The sequence below is a fragment of the Aspergillus luchuensis genome, chromosome 8, assembly GCF_016861625.1.
Source record: "Aspergillus luchuensis IFO 4308 DNA, chromosome 8, nearly complete sequence".
Lineage (NCBI taxonomy): Eukaryota > Fungi > Ascomycota > Eurotiomycetes > Eurotiales > Aspergillaceae > Aspergillus > Aspergillus luchuensis.
In genome coordinates this window covers 2010491-2031589 of record NC_054856.1, presented here as the reverse complement: position 1 = coordinate 2031589, position 21099 = coordinate 2010491, and the positions used below count along the sequence as shown (strand labels likewise).

Sequence of the window (21099 nt, the reverse complement as noted above, 5' to 3'; positions counted from 1 at the left end):
CAATTTATATAGGATTTTCTGGTCCTTCCCTCGCATGAGGTAAATCCTGATACTGGTACTGATAGTTGTGGCAGATTTGCTCACTGTGGCGATAATTACCAACTAACTGACCTTCACCTTCTCGGCTCATTCTCTTCGAAGCAGTCATTGTTCCAATAAAGTCCGGTTGGGTGGTACTGGCCACCACCCGCTCAGCGACCCTTCGTCAATAACCTTCCACAACTTCATGCCGGATTTCTTGGCCTCCGTAACCGTAACGGCTATGAGTTGTCAGTATAGCCCACCTCACAGCCATTCTCATTTTTCATATCTTCGTGAAGTTGGCACTTGATGTTGAGATAAACACTCTGGCCAGGCATCGCCTGATCATTCGCCACCTTCTGCTGCTTACGTGACCTCACCGCATCATTCTCGAGGATCTCAGGCTTCCATACCACAGTCCATGAATTGAACTTGAAGCCTTGAAAATCAGGCCTTTTATTCATGCGAACCGCAATAGCCAAATTCTGTGTACAAATCTCCCACTTTCACCCTGCCACTGTGCAGACTACAATACCCTGTAATGGCGATTATGAAGGCCATTTCTTTCCTATTGTTGTTTTCTTTTCTTTTCTTTTTTGCTCCTTTCTTTTTTCATCTTTATTATGATTATCGTTATCATCGCCGTCTTTTTCTTCGTTTTCTTCTTCGTTTTCTTCTTCATCAGCATTACATACATGGCTGGCTTTGGCGTGCACTATATTGTCCAATCCATCTGACCAGACCAACCCTTTTGGGCGACGGGTTATACCCCTTATGCTTCCGCAATCATGTCCGGGTAGCGGGAAGAAGGACGCGTTGCAACCAACAATGACCGTCTTGTTAATAATTCATCACAGTTACTTCAGATGGATCAAATGCTCATGTCTTTCTTAATGTAAGCATCTGCCTAATATCGAACGTCAGTCAACGAGAAATAGTCCAGAAAGGCTGTGAGGATATTGAGCGAGACTGGGTGGTGCCCCTCATGATTCTCTGATACGCCAGAAAATAGTTGTAGTACGTTACGATACGCCGTATGCTTCATCCAAGTAGGTGTGGAGTCTTATCTTTTGCTAGAGAGAAAAGGAAAAATAGAAGTGACATTCGTATTCGAAAGACCATTCTCGCTGAAAAGGGAAACGAGGAAGCAAACCAGACATATTCCCTCGCTTGTTCTCCCCACAACGATGCCTATCTCTGCTCCCCTCCCCTCTCCTCTTGCTTTTTCGTTCCCTACGCATCACGTCGACAGTGTTCTGCGTGCGGCCTGCGCTCCCTCCCCTATTTCCCCCACTAGTGTCTTCGTTTGCTGTGATCTGGTACGATAATATTGAACCCCTGCGCATTTTGGACCTGAATTGACTAGATCTACAGTTTTTGGCTCCTCCCGGAGGAGTAACGCGTCGTCTGTCCTGTGTGAGTTGGTGAAACCGTGATGTCTGTGGAAGGGAAACAGACAATAGCTGATTACCACTAGCAGTTCTGCTCCCAGGGAGCATTGGCTTCTTCTTGTGTGCTTTTGTTCCTGTGTGCTTGTGGTACGTACAACGAGCAGGTCACAGGTTTCGGGAGGTATCAATTGGCTAACAGCATACCTCAGCCACCTCTCTTCGAGGGTGTGGTTTGATATTGGTAACGTTGTGAGTACATCCATCGATCTCAGGGCATGAAGTTATATCAGATAGCTAACGGTAGTACCAGCCACCTCTCTTCGAGAGTGTGGTTTCCATACTAACCCCTGGTAAGTATACCCGCCATCCATTACGAAAATCTCTCATTCTTGACTAACATAATCTCTAGCCACCTCTCTTCGAGAGTGTGGTTTTCATACCAACCCCTGGTAAGTACACCTGCCATTGCGAAGGGTCCAGGAATTGACTAACATTATTATCAGCTGCCTCTCTTCGAGAGTGTGGTTTTCATACTAACCCCTGGTAAGTATACCTGCCATTGCGAAGGGTCCAGGAATTGAACTAACATTATTATCAGCCTCCTCTCTTCGAGAGTGTGGTTTACTTATTAACCTGTGGTAAGTACACCTGCCATTGGAAAGGGTCCAGGAATTGGCTAACATCATTATCAGCTGCCTCTCTTCGAGAGTGTGGTTTTCATACTAACCCCTGGTAAGTATACCTGCCATTGCGGAGGGTCCAGGAATTGAACTAACATTATTATCAGCCTCCTCTCTTCGAGAATGTGGTTTACTCATTTACCTTTGGTAAGTACATCTACCATTGCCATTGTGAATGTTCCAAAAATTGACTAATATAATTATCAGCTGCCTCTCTTCCAGAGTGTGGTTTTACCATCTTCCTCCACCAGGTAAGTAACCTAACTCTTGAGGCGATAATAGCCAATCTACATTGTCCCTGTCTCTAACAATTGGCTGCTACAGACAGAAGTATCCGCCTCGTCTTCCCTCCACCTCTCCATATCTCCGCCTCTTCCGTCGAATTCGCCATGTCTCAGCCAACAACCGCAGACTGGTTCCAACGCCCTCAGGGCAGCGACTACCCCAAAGGGCTTTACAAAAGCTCCTGCACATGGCGTCAATGCGTCCTTGTGATTGAATCTGAGGGGGACAAAATCAATATGACTGCCAAGGTCCAGGTCGTCTTAGACTCTCAGCAGCCATACATCGCCCTCTGCCTGGAAAATAAGGACCAGGGACAGGTCATTTTCCCATTTCAGGGAATTCACTTTCATTGTGGGATCGAAGGTGAAGCGGCACAAACCGACGACTGGATCAACACATTGAGGACAACCTGTCCGCTTCTCCCTGCCCAGGACAAGTTATACTATTACGCAGTAAGGTCCAAGAGCTCGCCTGTGTTTACCAAGGTCCAAAGGCCGTTGATGGATGAAGAGCTCAAGGAAAAACTGAGAAAGCTCCGGAACATCGAGTGGTCGAAGTGCGACTCATCTATCTTTCTTCAATATAAGAACAGCTACACTGAAGTTTCGCCTGCGCTCGATTTTTCAATGAAACTCCACAATCTCGTGCACCAAGACTGCGATGGAGAAGGATTCTGGTATTATCGCCAGAACCCAGAGTCAGACGTTACCAAGCGGCACCCGGAGATGCCATGGCTCTGGACAAATACTGAAGACAGGCGGGAATACATCAAGTGGCAACCCCACAATCCCCTGTTCTTCGACGACAACGACCGCATTTGCCGTCTTCTGAAGGCCTCTAAGAATGAACGCTACCAGCAAGTGCGGGAAGTTTCTGACGTCTTCAATCCTACCCGGCAGCATGAGGCATGGTGCACTGAGAGTGATTTCGGGCTACCAGGTAGCACGCACCTGGTACATATCAAGATCTTGCCAGTGCGACCCAGTGACAAAGTGGTCGTCCCCAAATTGCAGGAGGGCACCAAGGTGAAATTCGAGTGGGCTCTCAGTGGTGTCCCCTATGCCATGGATACGAAGCTTGCTGATCAGGGAGCTGTCACCCAGAGTGACTCTAGTGCTGACCTTGTTCTCCGCGTGACAGGCCAGATCACACTAGCACCGGGCGTACACTCTCCCATCGTCACATCAGCAGAGGCAAACACGATGCCCATTGACGCCCAGATTGAGGCTCTTGGCGAGGCAAGTAAATCAGCTCTTGTCTTCGGGGATCGTTCAGGAAACCAGGGTCGAGGTTTCTCGCTGAGGCGCACGCTCCTTGCCCATGGAACCGAGCTCGAGGAAGGAAACCAAGGCTACTTCACCCTGGATGTCCACCAAATGTCGCCCGTCCGGCCGGATGTTCAGCGGGAGAGGATAGGTCACCTTTCACAGACCTTCCGACTTGATGGGGCCCAAAGAGAGGCCTTTCAGGCTTCGCTGGTGAGAGTCGTCTGCGGCGTCAGCCTGATCCAAGGTCCTCCGGGAACTGGAAAAACCAGTACGGCCAAAGCGATTGTCTGCACAGCGGCAGCGCTTGGCTGCAAGATCCTCCTGGTTGCTGGGTCCAACAAGGGTGTGGACAACCTTGCTGCGGCGGTGATGAAAGCCCTCCAACGGGACGAGCAACTACGAGGCTGGTGTGGCCAGCTCGTCCGGTTCCGCACACCGCGATACCAGCTCGAAAGAGCGAGGGGTGGTGAATCTTCAGATGAGGGCGACAACCTGAGTAACGTTCAAGCTCACGTCCTCGCCATCCAGTACGCCCAGGAACACGCCACCACCGACAAGTACGCCCGGTCTCTATTAGAACGCCTTGCAGACGACAAGCAGCGACGACTGAGCAAGGAAGAGCGGAAGGGTCTCAAGGGGGACTACGAACACTGCGTCAAGAAGGTCCTGCAGAACGCCAAGATCGTTGCAACAACCTTGAGCAACGCGTCCCAGGATCTTCTAAGACGTTCGGGTTTTGAACCTGTCTTCGTGATTTGCGACGAGGCAGGGCAATGCCAGGAAGGCGAAATTACCATCGCCCTGACCATCCCATCGATTCAGGTGGTCGTCTTGATTGGAGACCCGAAGCAACCGCCGCCAACTGTTGTCTCAGAACACGGGACCAATGAGGGCGCGTTGTATTTGAAGAGGTCGTTGATGGAGAGGCTGCACGAAGCAGACTACCCCTGCACGATGCTGTTGACCAACTACCGCAGTCACAGCCACATCTTTGACATCTTCAACCGGTGGATCTACAACGGTGCGCTGAGATTGGGTCCCAACAATGACAGCGAACAGCGCGTCGGGAAGGCCTGGGACACCTTCACCCGCTCTCGTCACTACTTCCGCGGTTACGGTGTGGTGGGAGTTCGCCGCCTTTTCATCAGCGTAATTGGGGAGGCCATTCGCGCTGAGGGTAGCCAGTCGTGGTTCAACCAGTCGCAGGCTATGGTGGCTGTGCACCTGCTGAAGAACCTTTTCGCCTATCGGACGAGTGACGGTCAACATATTCGTCCAGAAGATGTCATGGTGATCTCTCCGTATGCGGCACAGCGAGCTTTGGTCGGAAGGCTCATGGGCGAGCACGGGGTAAGCTGCAGGGATAATCTTACTGTGGATGCATCCCAGGGTCAAGAAGCTCCTATGGTCATCTTCATGCTGACGAAGCCGTCGAAGAACCCCGTCAATGTCGGTTTCATCGCCGATCAGCAAAGACTCAATGTCGCACTGAGCCGTGCACGCGAGGTCCTAGTCATTGTCGGGAACCGCTTTGTCTGGGATAAAGACGCCCTTGACAAGATCAAAAAGTCTCAAGGCAAGACGGCCAGGTTCCTTCTCCATCTTCTTAATGACACGAGCAGGCGTGGTCATACCATGGTGTGGCACGGTGAAGCCACAGTCGAAGATGAGAACCCTGTCGGGCCAGTGGAATACAAATGCCCTGATCGGTCAATCTACCAGACGGCCGCAGTCTCCTCCGCCCCCGTTTCCTCCGCACTCGTCCCCGCTCACCCTCCCCAACGGCCCGCCCAACCGTCTGGTGGATCCTTCTCTACAGCGCGCTGGAGGCCGTCTGCTAGACCTGTTCCTGAGATCGAAGGACCAGGAACACCATCTCGACCGACGCCACAGGTAAACATGCCCGTTGGTCCGTCCCGGCAGCCACCTGTCGTTCGTCCGCCAACATCCACAAGCCAATCAAGGGACATCGAGGAAGATGTCAGCATGGTGGACGTTGAGAACTCCGAAGGTCGGCAACTCGTACAGCAATCCGGCTGTCCGCCCTCTCCTGTCCTCTCTCCTTGGCATGCTCGCCAGCGATCCCGCTCTCCCCCTCATCGCGAAGCGACGTACCGCGAGCGGTCTCGCTCCCCTTCGAGCGCCATCGACAACTGGCTGCTCACACGGGGTGGTCTGCCTCAGGTTGATCTAATTCCTCGTGGCAACCTCGTCTCACTACCAGTCGAGGAACTGGAGAGCCAGTATAGACTTACCCGCGCCGCTGAAGAATTGGCTGCTGCAAGCGCTCGGCGTACGTGGGTTGAGGAGGAGCTCCGGCGTGTGCGTCGCGACAGAGGTAGTCGCAACAGCGACGACCAACGAGATGGTCAGTAGGAAGATGATATACTTTAGCTCCCTAGAATGATGGGTCGGTTTCTCGGAATAGAGAATAAAGGGGACGTGTATATCTGGAAGAGTGAAGAAATACCTTTAGACATAGCTGACTGTGTTTGAAGAGAAATGCCTGAATGCGGCACATAAGAGATTTCCAAATCCGGGGGTATTTTACTATGATAGTTTGCCCAGGTGCTAAGTAGGATCTTTAAAATAAAAGTGGGATGAAGAATACTAGTGGCATATCAGTGAAAATATTACAATGGAGGAAAACATGCGGCCTATGATAGTTATGAAAATAATCTAAGGGCTTATGCAGTTATACTTAATGAATAAGACTAATGAAGTATTGCGGTCTATTATATCCTAGCCCTTATGGTAAATGTGCCGATAAGATAAAAATCATGCACATAAGCCCAGAACCCACGCAGTCCCTGCGCTAGTGTCTAGTAGTTTCCCAGATGCGTGGCGATTAAGCTTTTTCTGGGGTATTAATTCAATATTATATGCTTTAGTTCGATAAAGTTTGTCTATTAGTATAAGAAACTTGTAATAACTTACAATAATAATAACTTAATGAAGGACATTAATGTGGACCGACGTTCGATATACCTTTTGTGGGCTGTAGTAACAGCAGAATATATATCTAGTTACTAGATAGACTACCTAACTAGTCCATTTCCCAAAACAACATACGAGAATCCAACATGAAGAAAAGACAATATCATAGCTATCCTGGTATTTGATGATGACGATTTGAAGACTGAGACAATCAAGACAAAGAAATCATGGCACAGTCACATGCGATGATCCGCAAACCACATGGTTGAGCGACGATTAACTAACAGACGGACTATCGATCGGGAGCTTAAATTGAAGCTCCCGTGGAACCGACCCGAGGTGGAGCCAGGAAACACAAAAACAAAAAAAACGTCAGCGACAGGACTCGAACCTGTGCGGGCGAACCCAATAGATTTCTAGTCTATCGCCTTAACCACTCGGCCACACTGACTATTTGATGAAAGATGGACCATTTAGACGATAGATAATCCACGGCATTACTGCAGATCGAATGCTTCACCGACACCCCACATTTAGACATCTAGATAAGCATAGCCTACAACTACTCATCTGATCCATTGGTATCTGCTCGAAAGCAACGAAGTTGATAGAATGTCCTGGTACTAGATGCTCCCATACTGAGGTAATCAACCAGCCAGACGCCGCGCTATCAAAGTAACATTCATAAACCCGGCCCATCCCATTCCATCCTTTCGTCACCCGCACCAGGGGCGCCAGGGGAATCAAATCCAAATCACATCAATCAGAACCCATCCGGCCCTCGCATGCCAATTTTTTCCCAGATCAGGTGTCCGAAGTTCGAAAACAAACAAATAAGAAATTCCCGCGTTCCCTCAAACATCGCGTCAATCCCAGAAGTGTCGCGTGGTCTCGTCAGTCCGCCGAAGCGCGCATACATATTCATACAATACAGAAGCCGCACACATAAGAAATAATGGTACAGACGAAGGATCGCTCAATCATCAGCAAAGAATGGAGGAAAGGAAAAAGAGATAATCAAGGCAAAGCAACAAAAGCAAAATGCAATGGTGGGGAGCATGTATCCACCCCATCAGCGGGCAAACTCGGTCCACACCGTGCTGAGCCACCCCACCGGAACACCGACCTCCGACGGCGTCGTCGCCGGCAGCTGGTCGTATTCACATCCCTCCAAAAACGCCAGCACATCATCTCCGCCCAGGCTGGTCGACCACAACCCATTGGTGTTGACCGTGTCAAGCCCATCAAGTGTTACCGGTGGTGACGCTCCCGGGTGGCCGACAGAGCCAGGTGGGGGCAGCAATGGCAAGCTGTGTGAAGTAGCCGCATTGATGGGCGGCAACGACTGCGAATAAGGCGGAGGAGGCTGCTGACGATTGTTCAGCCACGAATTGAGAGGCTGCAAACGGTTGTTGGGCGGCGGTGCCCCATACTGTGAGGACCCTGTTGCCGTCGTTGTTGGCGGGGCACCGTACGGGCCAGGGGGTCCCAGAGATGGGAGATTGGGGGAAGACGAGTTGTATAGTCCTGCGTCAGGATGGTGCTGGAGAGATGGTAGAGAGTACGGAGACTGGGACTGCAAGGAGCGGCCTGGGGGCAAAGGCAGACTAGGCCGTCGCTCCCCATCCGGGCCAGGGAGCGGCATCCCGGGGCTATTGATGGGTACCCAAGACTCACGGCGTCCGCCTGCACCATCCAGTGGAGGCTCGCCCGTGTCTCCAGTTTCACTGCGGACAGCATTGCTGCCCGCATCGCTGAGGTTGGTAGCCCGATCGCTGACTGCTGCCAGGCCATCATCCTCCGCACTGTTATCAGGCAGTTGGTCTTCGATAATACCGAACTCCAAGAACAACTTCTCCAAGAGCTTGAATTCCTCAAGGCCTCCACCAGCGCCGCCTTCACGCACCGGACGAACCCCGTTCATATGCACATCAACGCCATCCATGTCCATTTTACGCGAGGAGCGGCGGAAATCGCGCTTGACCTTGGCGAAATAACTGTGCAGCCGGTTGAGGGTGCGGAACCACCCCCGCGCCATCTTCAGACGCAGCCGCATATCGCGCAGGATGTCAAGGGCCTTACGGGCTTGTGCCTGGCCTTGAGTGTTACGGTCTCTTGGAGCTAAAGCGGCATCCGGATCCATGTGGGGGAAATGGGCCGCATACACGCCGATGAAAGCGGCGTTATAGACAGCAAACCCGACGAGAGGGTTCTCGACCAGGACGCCGCGGTCTTGGCAGGTGACCGCCAGATCAATCATCTGCCGGGCGGCATTGAAGAGCTCCCGAGCGCTCTCACGCCAGAAAGCCTCTGCCACACCGGGCTTCTCGACGGGGAACAGCGGTTCGTCCAAAGGCCCAACCGGCTCCGAGCATCGTAGGGGCAGGAATGGGATATACGCACGATGAAGGACAATGACCGACAGGAAATAGACCACATGCATGACCGTATACGGGGAGAGCGTGTTCTTATACATGATATGCGTATCCGTGTTCCGTGGAGAGTACTGCAAGTTGCGCGAGAGGCTATCCTGGAACTCGCCCAGCATCGCTCGAAGCTGCGAGAAACGCGAGTCTGGGTGCCATGGGGGCAACTGTTCATTTCTGTGGCTGGGGTTAGACTTTCGATGTGGACGATCCGTTTAACGCGGCAGCTTACCTTCTTCCCCCAGCGCAGGACCACTTGGCAATACTTCCCCAGATGCGGATGATACGAATCACCCGACTGAGCACGGATTCCTCGGCACCAACCTCCCATCGATCAATTTCATCCTCACTGGAATCCTTACGTCGCGAGACAGGCGACCACGAAGACTTGGGATCGGGAGCACCATTACTCGGTAACCGGTCGTCACCGAGAGCACCCAGACTTTGCCGGATGCTCGGAATCTGGACGCCCTGGGAGCCGAACGATTGCGGGCGGCGGGCAGCCGGTTCACTGAGACGGGACGTGCGGACCCGTTCTCCAAACGCAAAGGCGTTATCGCTGGGAAGTTGGATACCCAGCTCCTTAACACGGATCATACGCGGTCGATATTTGCCGCTGCTTAAGCAACGGTCCAGAATGAAGCATGCCCAGAAAGTGCGACGCTTCGTCTCTAGCGCGATGATATCATCCGAGGTCTGTTCTCTGGGCTCCACCGGCCGACGGGATAGACCGAACATCTCAACCTCCGTCTTCAGTACGGGCGACCGGGGCCCGTCGCGAGACGCCAGCTCATTCTCCAGCTCGAAGGGAAGACCCATGGCTTGGGAGAGCCGGATGGCCATTCCGACATACAACCAGGCGCTCTTGCCGCGGCACATGCCCCATTCATGCAGCGCCAGCATGAGCAATGCTTGGACCCGGGTGAGGTCCGTGACCGCGAGACTGGCGCCGTCGACGCCGGCCAGCCGGCTACGCAACGCCGTCGCATAGAACTCCGAGGCGACAAGAGGATTGGATGGATTTCCGGGAGATGGTGGAGAGTGGAACGCGACCAGTTGGGGATGGAAACGAGCCGTGAGGGCGAGAACACCGAGGGGAATCAGCGGATTGGGATCCGGCTTGCTCGCAGGCGGACTTTGCGCAGCATCGCGCGAGTGCTCTGGATGGGTGGACGGATTGGTAGAGGTGGTGGAGAGTTGGCGCGTTTGACCGATGAAGGAGGCAGGATGCAGGAAGGGAAGCATGGTCGCAAAGTGGGACTGGAAAATATCGAAGACCGCATCCCAGACCTTGGTGGTCAGGACCGCCGAATCAAGCACATCGAGTGCGGATCGGGCGCCGTCCTTTGCGGCGGACGAGGAGATGCCCGGGGCCTTTCGAGACCGTTGTCGCTTGGGGCTATCCCAATCATTGTTCCGTTCCTCGCCCTCGGCCAGCGCGGCCAGGTCTCGCTTGGCCGCACCACCGCCCACCCCGATGGCGGGGGCGGGATATACACATTCTCGACCGGAGGATTCACAGGCGCGGCAGGTGGTATCGATGCCGGCGTTGACACATTTTATCTTGCTTCGACGGCAACGAGCGCAGGCGATACTGGATCGCATTGTGACGACAGAGGCGGGCGCGAGAGACGGGATGCCCGTCTCTCCGGCAGGGTAGGTGGGAAGGAGGTGAAGATCACAGGCGACGAGGTAGGGGAAAGTCAAGAGGAGAAGGTGAGGAAGAGGAGGGAGAGGAGGAGGGACAAGGCCGTCCCCGGGACCACTGTTGACACGAGTGGATTGTCCTCACGTCCGCCGTATTTCTCCGGTAGTTTTTCCCCGGGATTCCGAACCAGACTCCAGACGGTCTGGGTCGCAAGGGGCGACAGCGATGACCGGCCGCGGCTGTCGTATTTTTGCCGTCAGTACTCTGTACCACCCCGACTAACAATGAACAGAGGAAGAGGGATTGTGTGTGTGTATGTGTGTTTATATGTGTGCACGAGGGATCCACCCACGGTAGGAACTGACCTTGATTTTGGGGAAACCGCGCTTTGCTGGCGTCGGCTTCTCTTATGCCAAATAGAAAAAAGAAAGAAATCTGGACGAGGAAGCAAGGAGGGTAGTGCAATCACAACACCGACTAGATACCGGGGATGATGTCGGGAGGAGGCAGACACAAGGCGCGCGCGCGGAGTAGCGGTAGTAGTACAGAAGTACTAACTAGTAGATCAGAGAGGATGGAAGGGTGGGCGGCGGCAAACGGAAGGCAGAGGGAAAAACGAAAAGAGTGAGGGAGGGAGGGAGATGAGTGGAGCGAAGGGTGGGATAATGAATAAATCGACAGCCGGGGAACGGGAAAATGAAAGCCAGGGAAGCCGAATCGAAGAATGGAGAGAGAGGAAGGAGGAATAATTATTCAACCCACGATGTCACCAATAATGTGCGACGTGGGTAACGGGCAGAGAGAATGGAGTCCAGTCGGGTAAGAGGGTCAGGTTAGAGTGGGGACTGGAGAGATTTGGGGGGAAGAAGCAGAGAGAGCAAGCAGCAAGGTAGGGATAAAAGCCGCCAGCCGATGGTAGTTATCCACCAGACAGACAGGGTTGGTTGGTTCCGGGAAGAAGTACGAGTAGTGGTAGTAGTAGTCAGTAGTAGTAGATACTGGGTGTTGGGGAATGAGTGTGCGTGACAGTGCGAGTGTGTGTTCCTCCAGGCTTTGACTAAAATTCCCCTTAGAACGGAATACGCGGAGTGTGGGGGAGGCCGAAGTAGCGTGAGGCCCAGGGTCGGGGCACCGGACCGGCAACGTGAAGTTTGGGGGAAGGTCAATCAGCCCAAAGGATGTGTGTCGGGTGGATTAGGGAAGGGGAGGGATGGGGATTTTCGGTTGTGGGGAAGAGGAGAGGGGAAATAATGACGAGAAGAAAAAGAAGAAGAGGAAGAAGAGGGGAAGGAGGAGAGGAAAAGTAGAAAAGGGAAGCAGAGGAAGCTCGTGAAGAAGGAAGAAGATGGGGGAAGGGGAAGAGCCAGAGCCAGAGGCAGAGGAGAATGGTGAGAGCCGCCCGTCGCCTCAGGTTTAGAACAGGATGACTCCGGCCGACGGCGAGACAACAGACTGACTTTGGGGGGGAAAAAAAGTAAAAAAAAAGAAAAAGGAAAAAAAAAAAAAAAAAAGAAAAAGAAAAAGAAAAAAGCAGCCAGCAGAACGGATCGACCCAAACAGGCAAGGCCCATCCGCATTTGCGGAGGCCCGACCCAAGTTAGTCCGGAGCGGGTTAGTGCGGCCTGAGGATGCAAGGACGCGACCGAGCGGCCGGAGAATGGTGGAGCCAGATTCCGACTGCCGAGAGATGGAGTAGTGGAAGAGTAGTGGTTTGGAGAATGTGAGTTGAGAAAGTAGGAGAAAAGAAGAAAAGAGGTAAGTAGACGGAAGGGTAATAGTAAATAGCACTGCTTACTGGGATAGTGGTGATGAAATTCGATGGGTGGTCAGATGGGAAAAAGGGGGAAGAGAACAAGAGAGAGAAAGAGGTGAGGTGAAGAGAGCAACACACAACACCTTCAGTTTCCCCAGGGACGTGGAAAAAGTGTAGAAAATAAAATAAAATAGAATAAATTATTGGTTTTGAGAAGAGGCGTCGTTCGGGTAAATTACCTTACAAGCCATGCCTGACTCCAATACTGGGGTTCCGTCCGGAGAAGGCCTGTCCCCGTGGCGCTGATGGGGTCACGCCTGCGTATCCAATCTTACCCAACGCGGATTCTCTCGCTCGGCTGCCAGTTGGCGCGGAGGGCCCGACCGAATGCCATTCGGTTCAAGTGGCTTGTGTTTCCATGCCCTTTGCTCCATCCCCGTCATCCCTCTTCCACATAATTGGAGACACGGTTGTAAGCAAATTCATGATGACGATGATGATGATGGTATTATCTACGTGGAGAGAGCTTAATCAATAAAGAACTGGGCATTCATCACTAAAAAAGTGACTACATAAGATGGCTCCGGGTTTACCTTTTCGTACCTGTACCGACCGACCGAGATGCCGGTTACCAGCAGCCGTGTTGTGGAACGTCACTTGACCGCCATCTGCCCATTCCATTACCTAACATGACGGCCCTTGAGTTCGCCCGGTGAGTAGTCAGTTAGTAGCTGTGTGTCATGGTCAAACACACTACTTTCCCTAGTATTTTAAAATCAGAATAATAATAATAATAAAAAAAAAAAAAGGGTCGGTCGAACATAGGTAACCTTCCAGCAAGTGTAGTACCCTCCCCGGATTTATATTAATAGGTCAGATCCCTTATACCTCGCATGGCATGGGAATGGAGTTCGCCCCGTAAACCGTTACAAAATCCGGGGATTGCATGACGCGAGGCCCCAAAACGACAATACCCCCGAATCCGAGAAACCCAACCAGATTGCGGGAGGAGAATGAAAGGGAGGGAGAGAGAGGAGAATAGGGCTCAGCTCACTACTTGCTTACTCCTGCTGCCCATTCTTCCTTCTTGTGGTAGACAAGACACACCAACTCATCCCACCCACACCTCCTGAACTCTTTTTCCCTTTTCCTTTACTTAATAAACTACTACGTACTACAAAAGCAGACCACCGTACCCCGGAATTTTCAAAAGTCTAACCTCCTAGCCCACAGACCTTGTCCATTCCCTTTGCAGACTAATGAAAGGCCAAGACACCGACCACCTTCCAATTAAAACCATCACGACACCACCCCCAGTCAGGCCAAACGGAAGGGTCGAAAAATGAGGGGAAAGACACGGACGGCAAATGATTCTAGCCCGATCGTGGGTTGACGAACCTCGGGTATCGACGCATCTGAAAGAAGCGAGGGCCAGGGTACAACGGGGAAGGGAAGAGAAAAGAGCTGCTGGTCCTGCCGGTTTTCGTGAGAGCGTCATCCCTCCCTCACTTTTTCTTTTCCCCCTGCATCGGATCTCCCCGCGGGGGAGAAGCGAGATGAGATCACGATCATCCGCCTGGGCTGGGCCATGGACCTTGGTCTTGCAGGACTTTGCTTCAGCAAAAGTGTCTGCGTCCCGTTTGGGCAAGATTGGCTGGGGCAGGGATACGATTCCCGATCGACACGGCAACTGGCTGCTGACCGACCGTGCTCTCTCTCCGACTGTACAGAGAAGTACTTACCTACAGTATGAATCATGCAGTTCTGAACAGACCTCTCCGATTGATGGGTCGACTATTTCTCTGATGATTTTCGATGGTCTCTCCGTCTACGGGTTATCCTAATTGGTATGTTGCTTACTGGGTTAATCCCCGTTCCCCGTCACCTCACCTCACCTTTACCCTACTTCAGTCCCCGTTCGTAGTTCCAACCAAACACCCACAGAACCAAGTAAGCCGACCGATCGGTGACCGCCGGCAAGTCCCCGCGTTGCATTTAACCGGTTGTCCCGTGGCCGCTGAGTCGGGCCAACCGGCGATGCTGATTGGTCTCCACCGCCACCCGAGGCAGAACAAGCGAACCGACCCCGCAATTACCCTCCGGACTCTTGCTTTTCTGGCCAGAGTTCACACCATCTTCCTTTCCATTTTCTCTTCTCTTCTTCTCGTTCCAGCAAGTCAGCCAAAATACCCATGACTAAACACTTCTTGGCGGTGCAACGGGTGAGTCGGACATCCCCGGAGCATTCTCCGACACGCTCACGGCACCAAAATCATCACCGACTTGTTCATCTCTGACGATGATGATGATCATCATCATCATCCTGATCAGACTGTGAGAGCTCCCTCATCCCTGCTTTACTGAATCGAGTAAATTCACCCGCTGTCATCTCCAACTTTCGCATGCGCCTCGTCGGGGTTTCCCATGGGGTAAGGATGAGCTGAGCCTGTCAGCGTTTGCATCTCCTGCAGTGTTGTTGCAACCCCGAGTGTCGATCCTGTCACATTGGGGGAGTCCGTGACAATTGTCACATGGACCATCGGGATGTTGGGCAGTATATATTCACCAAACGGGCCGCCGACCCGAGGAACAACAATGCTACTTCACCTCAGGTCCAGGGTCGTAGTAACTACGGGAATCACCCAGGGTGGAGGGACAAGCAACAAAGTCCTGTTCTCCCCCACGGACTTGTACCGAGCAACGATGTCATCCATGTGACCCCATGACATCTCGAAACCCTCCAGCGTGCCTTAGTTCGGCGACCCTAAGCCTCTGTGCCCAGCCAAACAAGACCCAAAAGCCAAAATGACCACCACGCGAAAGAAGCCGATCCACCGCGCCAAGGACGAGCCAACTCCCGTTGTAGTAATGGCGTCAATCCTACAGGTGGCCCTGTCAGCCCTCCCATTCGCTCATCCGGCGCCACTTATTTCCTTCCCGTCTCAGGATGCCACGCGCTGGCTTGACGCCCGGCTGGGGCTAGTTACGGAGTAGAGAAATAAAATAATCACACTAAAAGAAAAAAATTGCCCGAGTCACCTCCGGCCCCGGGGTGGAGTGGGCTGGGCATAAGTCTTTTCCGGGGTTGCTACCAATTGCCTTTTAACCCTTTAGCCATCCCATCCCATCCCATCATTTGGCGCGGAGGCGGAGAATTATCCGCCGGACGGCCAGACACTGCTACAGCTGCCAATATTACTTTATTAGTGATAGTAAGTATTATTAGTACCGGCGAAGTGCTAATAATTTCCACCATTCCAAAACGTCTTGGTAAGCAGCAGCAGCAGCAGCAGCTACGATAACTAATGGAGATTCCGTTTTCGTCGCTTGCTTCACCTTATCGTCTTAACTCAAAACTTACTTTTTCCCATCGGGAAACTCTCCAACGCCAGCCAGCCATGTGGAGTAAAAGAAGAAAAACCAAAGTACCTTTCTTCTTCTTCTTCTCTTTCCCCCGGGGTTCAAATCCTGGTTCCCAACTTCGCACGTGAACCGATACGAACCCTAATCGGAATTGTCGAAAAAATAGGTGTGGAGGAGAAAACAAACTTCGCCACCCATCCAATTCAAAGTAGACGATTATCTGGCCTCGTCGGCTGTGATGCAGTGGACGTCGGCAAAAGATACGTATCGCCATTCAGCCATGTAGACGACTCACCCAAGCCACAACCCAAGTCGTGGAAATGATCTTACTCGGATTCAAAGAAAATAAACAAGCACATCGTATACATAACATAAACATAACTATTGATCCATCGAAATCGGAACTCCCGGATAACAGAACAATCCCAACCCACTCACCCCAGCTGTCAGAGATTCACCCCGCCAGCCCGAAGTCCTCCAGAGTGATCTCCCGAGGTTATCATGGGCGAGCCCGTTTTCTAGCTCCGTCGGGAAAATAGGAGGGTGCTTACTACGTATCTAGGCACCAGCTGAGCTGTCGTGTCGTGTCGTGTGGTCGCCGATGTGAGATTATCGGGCTAGACTTACATCAGCTGGGAGCTTGAGCTTGAGCTTTCGCTCACTTACGGCTAACTGGATGGCTGGGTGGTCGAGGCCTCGGGTTGGGGTTGGTCTGGCCGGGTAGCATCGATCTCATCTCGTTTCATTTCATCTAATCTCATCGGGTTATCTTCAATATTAGCAGGAAGGTAAACCACGCGGCCCTGTCTCAGGATGTAATGTGTACATAGGAGTAGTGGTTCTACGGCGGTTGGTATGTCTGCTGAAATGGACAGATAGTATTATGGACTGCCGTTCACATCTCGATACTGTGAGAGAGATATTCCCGAGATGAGCATCCCCCCCCCCGCCGGAGATAGAAACCCCGAGGGAAGGATGAACACACCCCGAAGAATAAGATACTCGGGAAGTCAACGAGGGACCGGTTATCACATCTATCTCCTTAGTCTTACAGCGTAGGTATGTAGGAAGTCTAGTCTTCTACTGATGTCTCTTCCCATCAGGACACATAGCTAGAGAGATCAGACTCCCGTATTTGCCCGGGATATGGCTCCCGGGATCATTGTGAATTCCGACGGTGGTTGGCTCTGTCTATGGGGAGGGCGCTGATTCCTAACCGATGTTTGTTCAAGTAGCTTCAGCTGGTTAGAACGATGCTGCCAATTTCAGGTGCTCCGAGTGACATAGGAAACTTCTTATTCATTAAAGTTTCTCATCTGAATGACTGTTCACGTCAACTCCTAGGGTATTTGGTTTTCCTTCTTGCTCTGCCGTGGTTGAAGAGGTCCATCCGCTGCACGTAAGCAGTTGCCGGTATATTTTGTTTATTGATGTGCAGACAGCCTTCTGTATCCTGTGCAAGCTTCTTCCAGGAATCATCTAGTAGAGTATCATCTTATATCTAACGATAACAATTCTCCTCTGCACTTGAAATTTGATTTCACTATTCCGATATGCGCATATAGCGGAAATATACCCAATTTGGTAAGCGGGCCGGTTTCTAAAACTGCAGTTTATGACTTTCACCTCCATGTCCGGTTCTATCATTGATAATGAAGTCGCTGAGTAGGTCTTACGGGAAATGAATGCTAATTATCGAATACTCATTGGGAGACGCAAGTAGTTTGACGTATTTTCACTTTTTGGAACTGGAGGTTTAGTAGAATTGAATCTTGTGCTGGAGGACAGCTATAGCAACGTTATTGGCATTTGAGCCATTAACTATATAGCTGGAATGATACACCAATAAAAGCTATGGATTGAAAGCTTAGCCTAATAGTGCATTTAGACGTAATCTATAAATATTACATACATTTGTATGTATATCAGACACTCCGCCCATACTTACTACCTAGTAGAACCATCACCCGGGGTTGGTTAGAACATCAGCTAACCGCAAGCTACTACACACCGTTAGGCATTATAGCGTTCAAAGACTTGAAAGACATGATGTAATATTACTTGCCATGCTCCATTCATTTTGTGCCATAATACACCTGCATAGCTTCCATTCTCCCCAATCAACCCTACAATCCGATGACCTCAACCCAAACCCAACTACAACAACTCGCCTCCTTTGAACCGAAAGAAAAGACATCAATCAGATGGAAGAAGAAATCCCCTCATACTCAACCGCCCTCCCCTTACTAATCCACACCCTCTCCCCCTCACTCCCAAACGGCGGCGGCACCAACGCATTAATCTTCCACAGGCGTCTATCCGTCTCATCAACATGATACTCGAAATCGTACCCTTTATCAAGAAGATGTGGCTTCATAACGCTATCCAACCGACTCGTCGTGCGTGCATATGCAGCGTCAGAATCCGGCACATGCAGCGCAATATGCGTGATGACTATCCGGACGAAGGGTTTATCGTCGGTGGGGTGTTTGGGTGTGCCTCCGACGTAGACATCCTCGGGTTGTGTCGCGATGAAGTTTACGACCACGTAGAAGGCGGGGAGGCCGAGTTCGGTGTAGAACTTGGTGATGTCTGAAGCGAAAGAGTGCTTGGATGACGGGGAGGTGAAGGTAGTTGGTGGGTGGTAGATTTGCCAGAGGGGCATTTTGAGATGTATATTACTTGGTGGGGGGTGTATTTGAAGGTTGGGGGTGGGTTGGATAGTGAGGTCTGGGTGTTGTCTACGAAGCCGATGCTGATGCTTGAGTATATATATTTATCTGCTCGCCAGATGATTCTTAAGCTGAGCGTTGAGTGATATTACAAGACACGTAAAGTTGTGCTATGATTACTGATCGGAATATGATTAGTGATCGGGCCGATAACAAGGATAAAGATCTCAGTCAAGGTTTAAATTTCAGATCGTTGGGAAGATCAAGTTGCATGGAACGATCTAGATGGATTATAGGTGACAGCGATATAGCAGAAGGTAAGGGTCCCTGGTACAATTCTGGTGGATTTGTCACCCGCTCTTCGGAGTGCTGCGCCATGCCGAAGCTTACTTCCACAAAAAGCATCCGTGACTCGGGTTATACGAACGCCTCAAGATTTATAAGATTAGTGAACCATCCGGTTGCAGTCAGTTAGATGTTTACACGTTTGTCGTCATTGCTGCTCATGGAGTTACAAAGCAGGTGCTGGAATGCTCTTTGTTTACTGTTACCACTTGCGAGGTATATAGTAGGAGCTGGGCTTCGATAGTAGAAGATGGCTATTATCTCAGAGAATCACGATCTACTGCACTCATCAAAATGACTACACCTCTTATATTCGTGACCGGTGCAACCGGCTTCATCGGCTCGCAGGTCGTCGCTACTACACTCAGAGCCGGGTACCGCGTGCGTCTGAGTATCCGCCGAGCAGAGCAGGAAGCAACCTTGAGAGAGCTCCATCCTGGCTATGGTGACAAGATTGAAACATGTATCATACCTGATATCTCTCAGCGGGAATCATTCAAAGATGCCTTTCAAGGTGTAGATTATGTTTTCCACCTTGCCTCTCCGATTCCCGGCGGAGGAAACGACTTCAAGCAGGACTACGTCGAACCGGCAGTCAGAGGCACCGAGGCGATTCTTTATGCTGCTTTGGAGTTTGCTCAGATTAAGAAAGTCATTGTCATGTCTTCTGTGCTTGCGCTGGCTCCCGTGACTGCTTTGCTTACCAAGGATATCTCGATAAAGGGTGAGTACCATAAGAGATAGCTTACTTGAATGATAACCAACGCATAGCAGACAACACCGGAGAAATTATCCCCGTCGACATGAACATGTCTTTCCCAGAAGATTCTCACGGCCACGCTCTGAAATACGCTGCATCGAAGATCCTTGCGCACCAAGCGACACGATCTTTTTTGGAGAACAACAGTCCACATTATAACCTGATTACACTCCATCCGACATACGTCCTGGGACCTAGTATGGTTCAGAAGACCCTGGGCGAGCTTAGTGGCATGAACGCGCTCTTCTGGTCGTCGATTACCTCAGGCCAAACTCAAATCGCCAATGCTTGGGTGCATGTTCACGATGTCGCGGATGCACACATCAAAGTGTTGGATAAAGATGTCCAGAGTGGAACAGAGTTCATTTTATCAAGACCGTCTGTGTCCTGGAAGCATGCAGCAAATTTCATCAAAGAAAAGTGTCCAGATGTGGAGTGTAAGCTGGAACCGCCTTTCGAGGGGCATTGGGCGCTGGATACCACTGCTGCTGATCGCATACTGGTATGAAGTGGAGGTCGGAGGAAGAAATCATTAGGGATGTTATTGAGCAGCAGTTGGAGTTGAAGGAGAACGCTGGTAATTAGGCAAATGGCGTGGAAATCTTCCCATTATAATGTTGTGTGGGTGTTCCTTCGGAAACTAAGGATGAACATAAGGGTAAGGTGATATTCGAGGCTGATAGCAATACTATAACTATTTCTGTGATTGATATTTGATCTTTTGGGCCAGAGGAATACCATCAGACTCACGGGTTGCTTCCGACAAAGACTGTTAAGGTAGATAAAACAACCGGATTTATGACACGTCAGCACATTTGAGGGGCTGCTCCCCCAACGAGCTGAGCACTAGTACAGTTTAAAGCTGCCTAAGTTGGAGCTGTAGACCGCTATCTTCATATTTGCTTTTTTCCAGGCCACAGTGCACGATCGTCCTAATCATAACGGCCGACCTCAATTTTTACTTCCTCGCATCTCTGCCGCCGTAACCATAAGCACCCCCAGGAGCACGAATAGATATCCCCCTTCTACTACTCTAGTTCTTCTTACAAAATGAGCTTCAAATACGACACACTGGATCCAAACCAACGACAAATCCGACTGCTCTCCATTCACCGCTCAATAGTCGGAAGGGGTCCGATCCATTGCTCCCTCCACACCGTGTCTCTTGATGATTCCCCAGAGTTCGAAGCCATTTCATATGTTTGGGGAACGGAAGATGCCACTGAGCATATATTCCTCGATGGCAATGCGTTCTACGTAAAACCCAACGTGGCAAAGGCTCTGTACCAACTTCGGCGTAAATCCAGGCGTCGGATTGTATGGGTGGATACTATTTGCATCAACCAGTGCGATATTGACGAAAGGAACACCCAAGTACCCTTGATGGCCACGATATACACCACGGCGGATTAACAAGCCTCGGCAGCCGGCGGATACCCGCACCGCAATGACTTCATGGCCAAGCAGCAATTAATAATGGGGATTCTTCGGGCTAATGTTAAACATGCAAAAGTCTCCGACCCATCATTGATATATAGGTCTTCGTGATG

The 21099-nt window shown here is 51.1% G+C and overlaps 8 protein-coding genes and 1 non-coding gene across 9 annotated transcripts; 6 read left to right on the top strand and 3 right to left on the bottom strand.

The window, feature by feature from the left end:
- Window positions 1–2481: 2481 nt before the first annotated feature.
- AKAW2_80725A (uncharacterized protein) lies at window positions 2482–6021 on the top strand (the record flags this gene model as incomplete). Its single annotated transcript, XM_041681776.1, has 2 exons — window positions 2482–4995; window positions 5083–6021. 2 exons carry the CDS (start codon window positions 2482–2484, stop codon window positions 6019–6021), a joined length of 3453 nt encoding a protein of 1150 aa, XP_041548686.1.
- Window positions 6022–6952: 931 nt separating this feature from the next.
- On the bottom strand, window positions 6953–7033 carry AKAW2_t80026S. The gene has a single exon. It is a non-coding gene; the product is annotated as a tRNA-Ser (tRNA).
- A 621-nt stretch (window positions 7034–7654) lies between these two features.
- On the bottom strand, window positions 7655–10613 carry AKAW2_80724S (putative C6 transcription factor; the record flags this gene model as incomplete). The annotated part of the gene is made up of 2 exons (XM_041681775.1): window positions 7655–9185; window positions 9241–10613. The coding sequence occupies 2 exons, from the start codon at window positions 10611–10613 to the stop codon at window positions 7655–7657; spliced, it is 2904 nt and encodes a 967-aa protein (XP_041548685.1).
- Window positions 10614–13776: 3163 nt separating this feature from the next.
- On the top strand, window positions 13777–14253 carry AKAW2_80723A (uncharacterized protein; the record flags this gene model as incomplete). The annotated part of the gene is made up of 1 exon (XM_041681774.1): window positions 13777–14253. One exon carries the CDS (start codon window positions 13777–13779, stop codon window positions 14251–14253), a length of 477 nt encoding a protein of 158 aa, XP_041548684.1.
- A 961-nt stretch (window positions 14254–15214) lies between these two features.
- Window positions 15215–15403, top strand: AKAW2_80722A (uncharacterized protein; the record flags this gene model as incomplete). Its single annotated transcript, XM_041681773.1, has 1 exon — window positions 15215–15403. The coding sequence occupies one exon, from the start codon at window positions 15215–15217 to the stop codon at window positions 15401–15403; it is 189 nt and encodes a 62-aa protein (XP_041548683.1).
- A 2569-nt stretch (window positions 15404–17972) lies between these two features.
- Window positions 17973–18437, bottom strand: AKAW2_80721S (tautomerase family protein; the record flags this gene model as incomplete). Its single annotated transcript, XM_041681772.1, has 1 exon — window positions 17973–18437. The coding sequence occupies one exon, from the start codon at window positions 18435–18437 to the stop codon at window positions 17973–17975; it is 465 nt and encodes a 154-aa protein (XP_041548682.1).
- A 512-nt stretch (window positions 18438–18949) lies between these two features.
- Window positions 18950–19533, top strand: AKAW2_80720A (uncharacterized protein; the record flags this gene model as incomplete). The annotated part of the gene is made up of 2 exons (XM_041681771.1): window positions 18950–18954; window positions 19014–19533. The coding sequence occupies 2 exons, from the start codon at window positions 18950–18952 to the stop codon at window positions 19531–19533; spliced, it is 525 nt and encodes a 174-aa protein (XP_041548681.1).
- Window positions 19534–19592: 59 nt separating this feature from the next.
- On the top strand, window positions 19593–20057 carry AKAW2_80719A (uncharacterized protein; the record flags this gene model as incomplete). Its single annotated transcript, XM_041681770.1, has 1 exon — window positions 19593–20057. One exon carries the CDS (start codon window positions 19593–19595, stop codon window positions 20055–20057), a length of 465 nt encoding a protein of 154 aa, XP_041548680.1.
- Window positions 20058–20599: 542 nt separating this feature from the next.
- AKAW2_80718A (uncharacterized protein) lies at window positions 20600–20962 on the top strand (the record flags this gene model as incomplete). Its single annotated transcript, XM_041681769.1, has 1 exon — window positions 20600–20962. One exon carries the CDS (start codon window positions 20600–20602, stop codon window positions 20960–20962), a length of 363 nt encoding a protein of 120 aa, XP_041548679.1.
- Window positions 20963–21099: the final 137 nt, after the last annotated feature.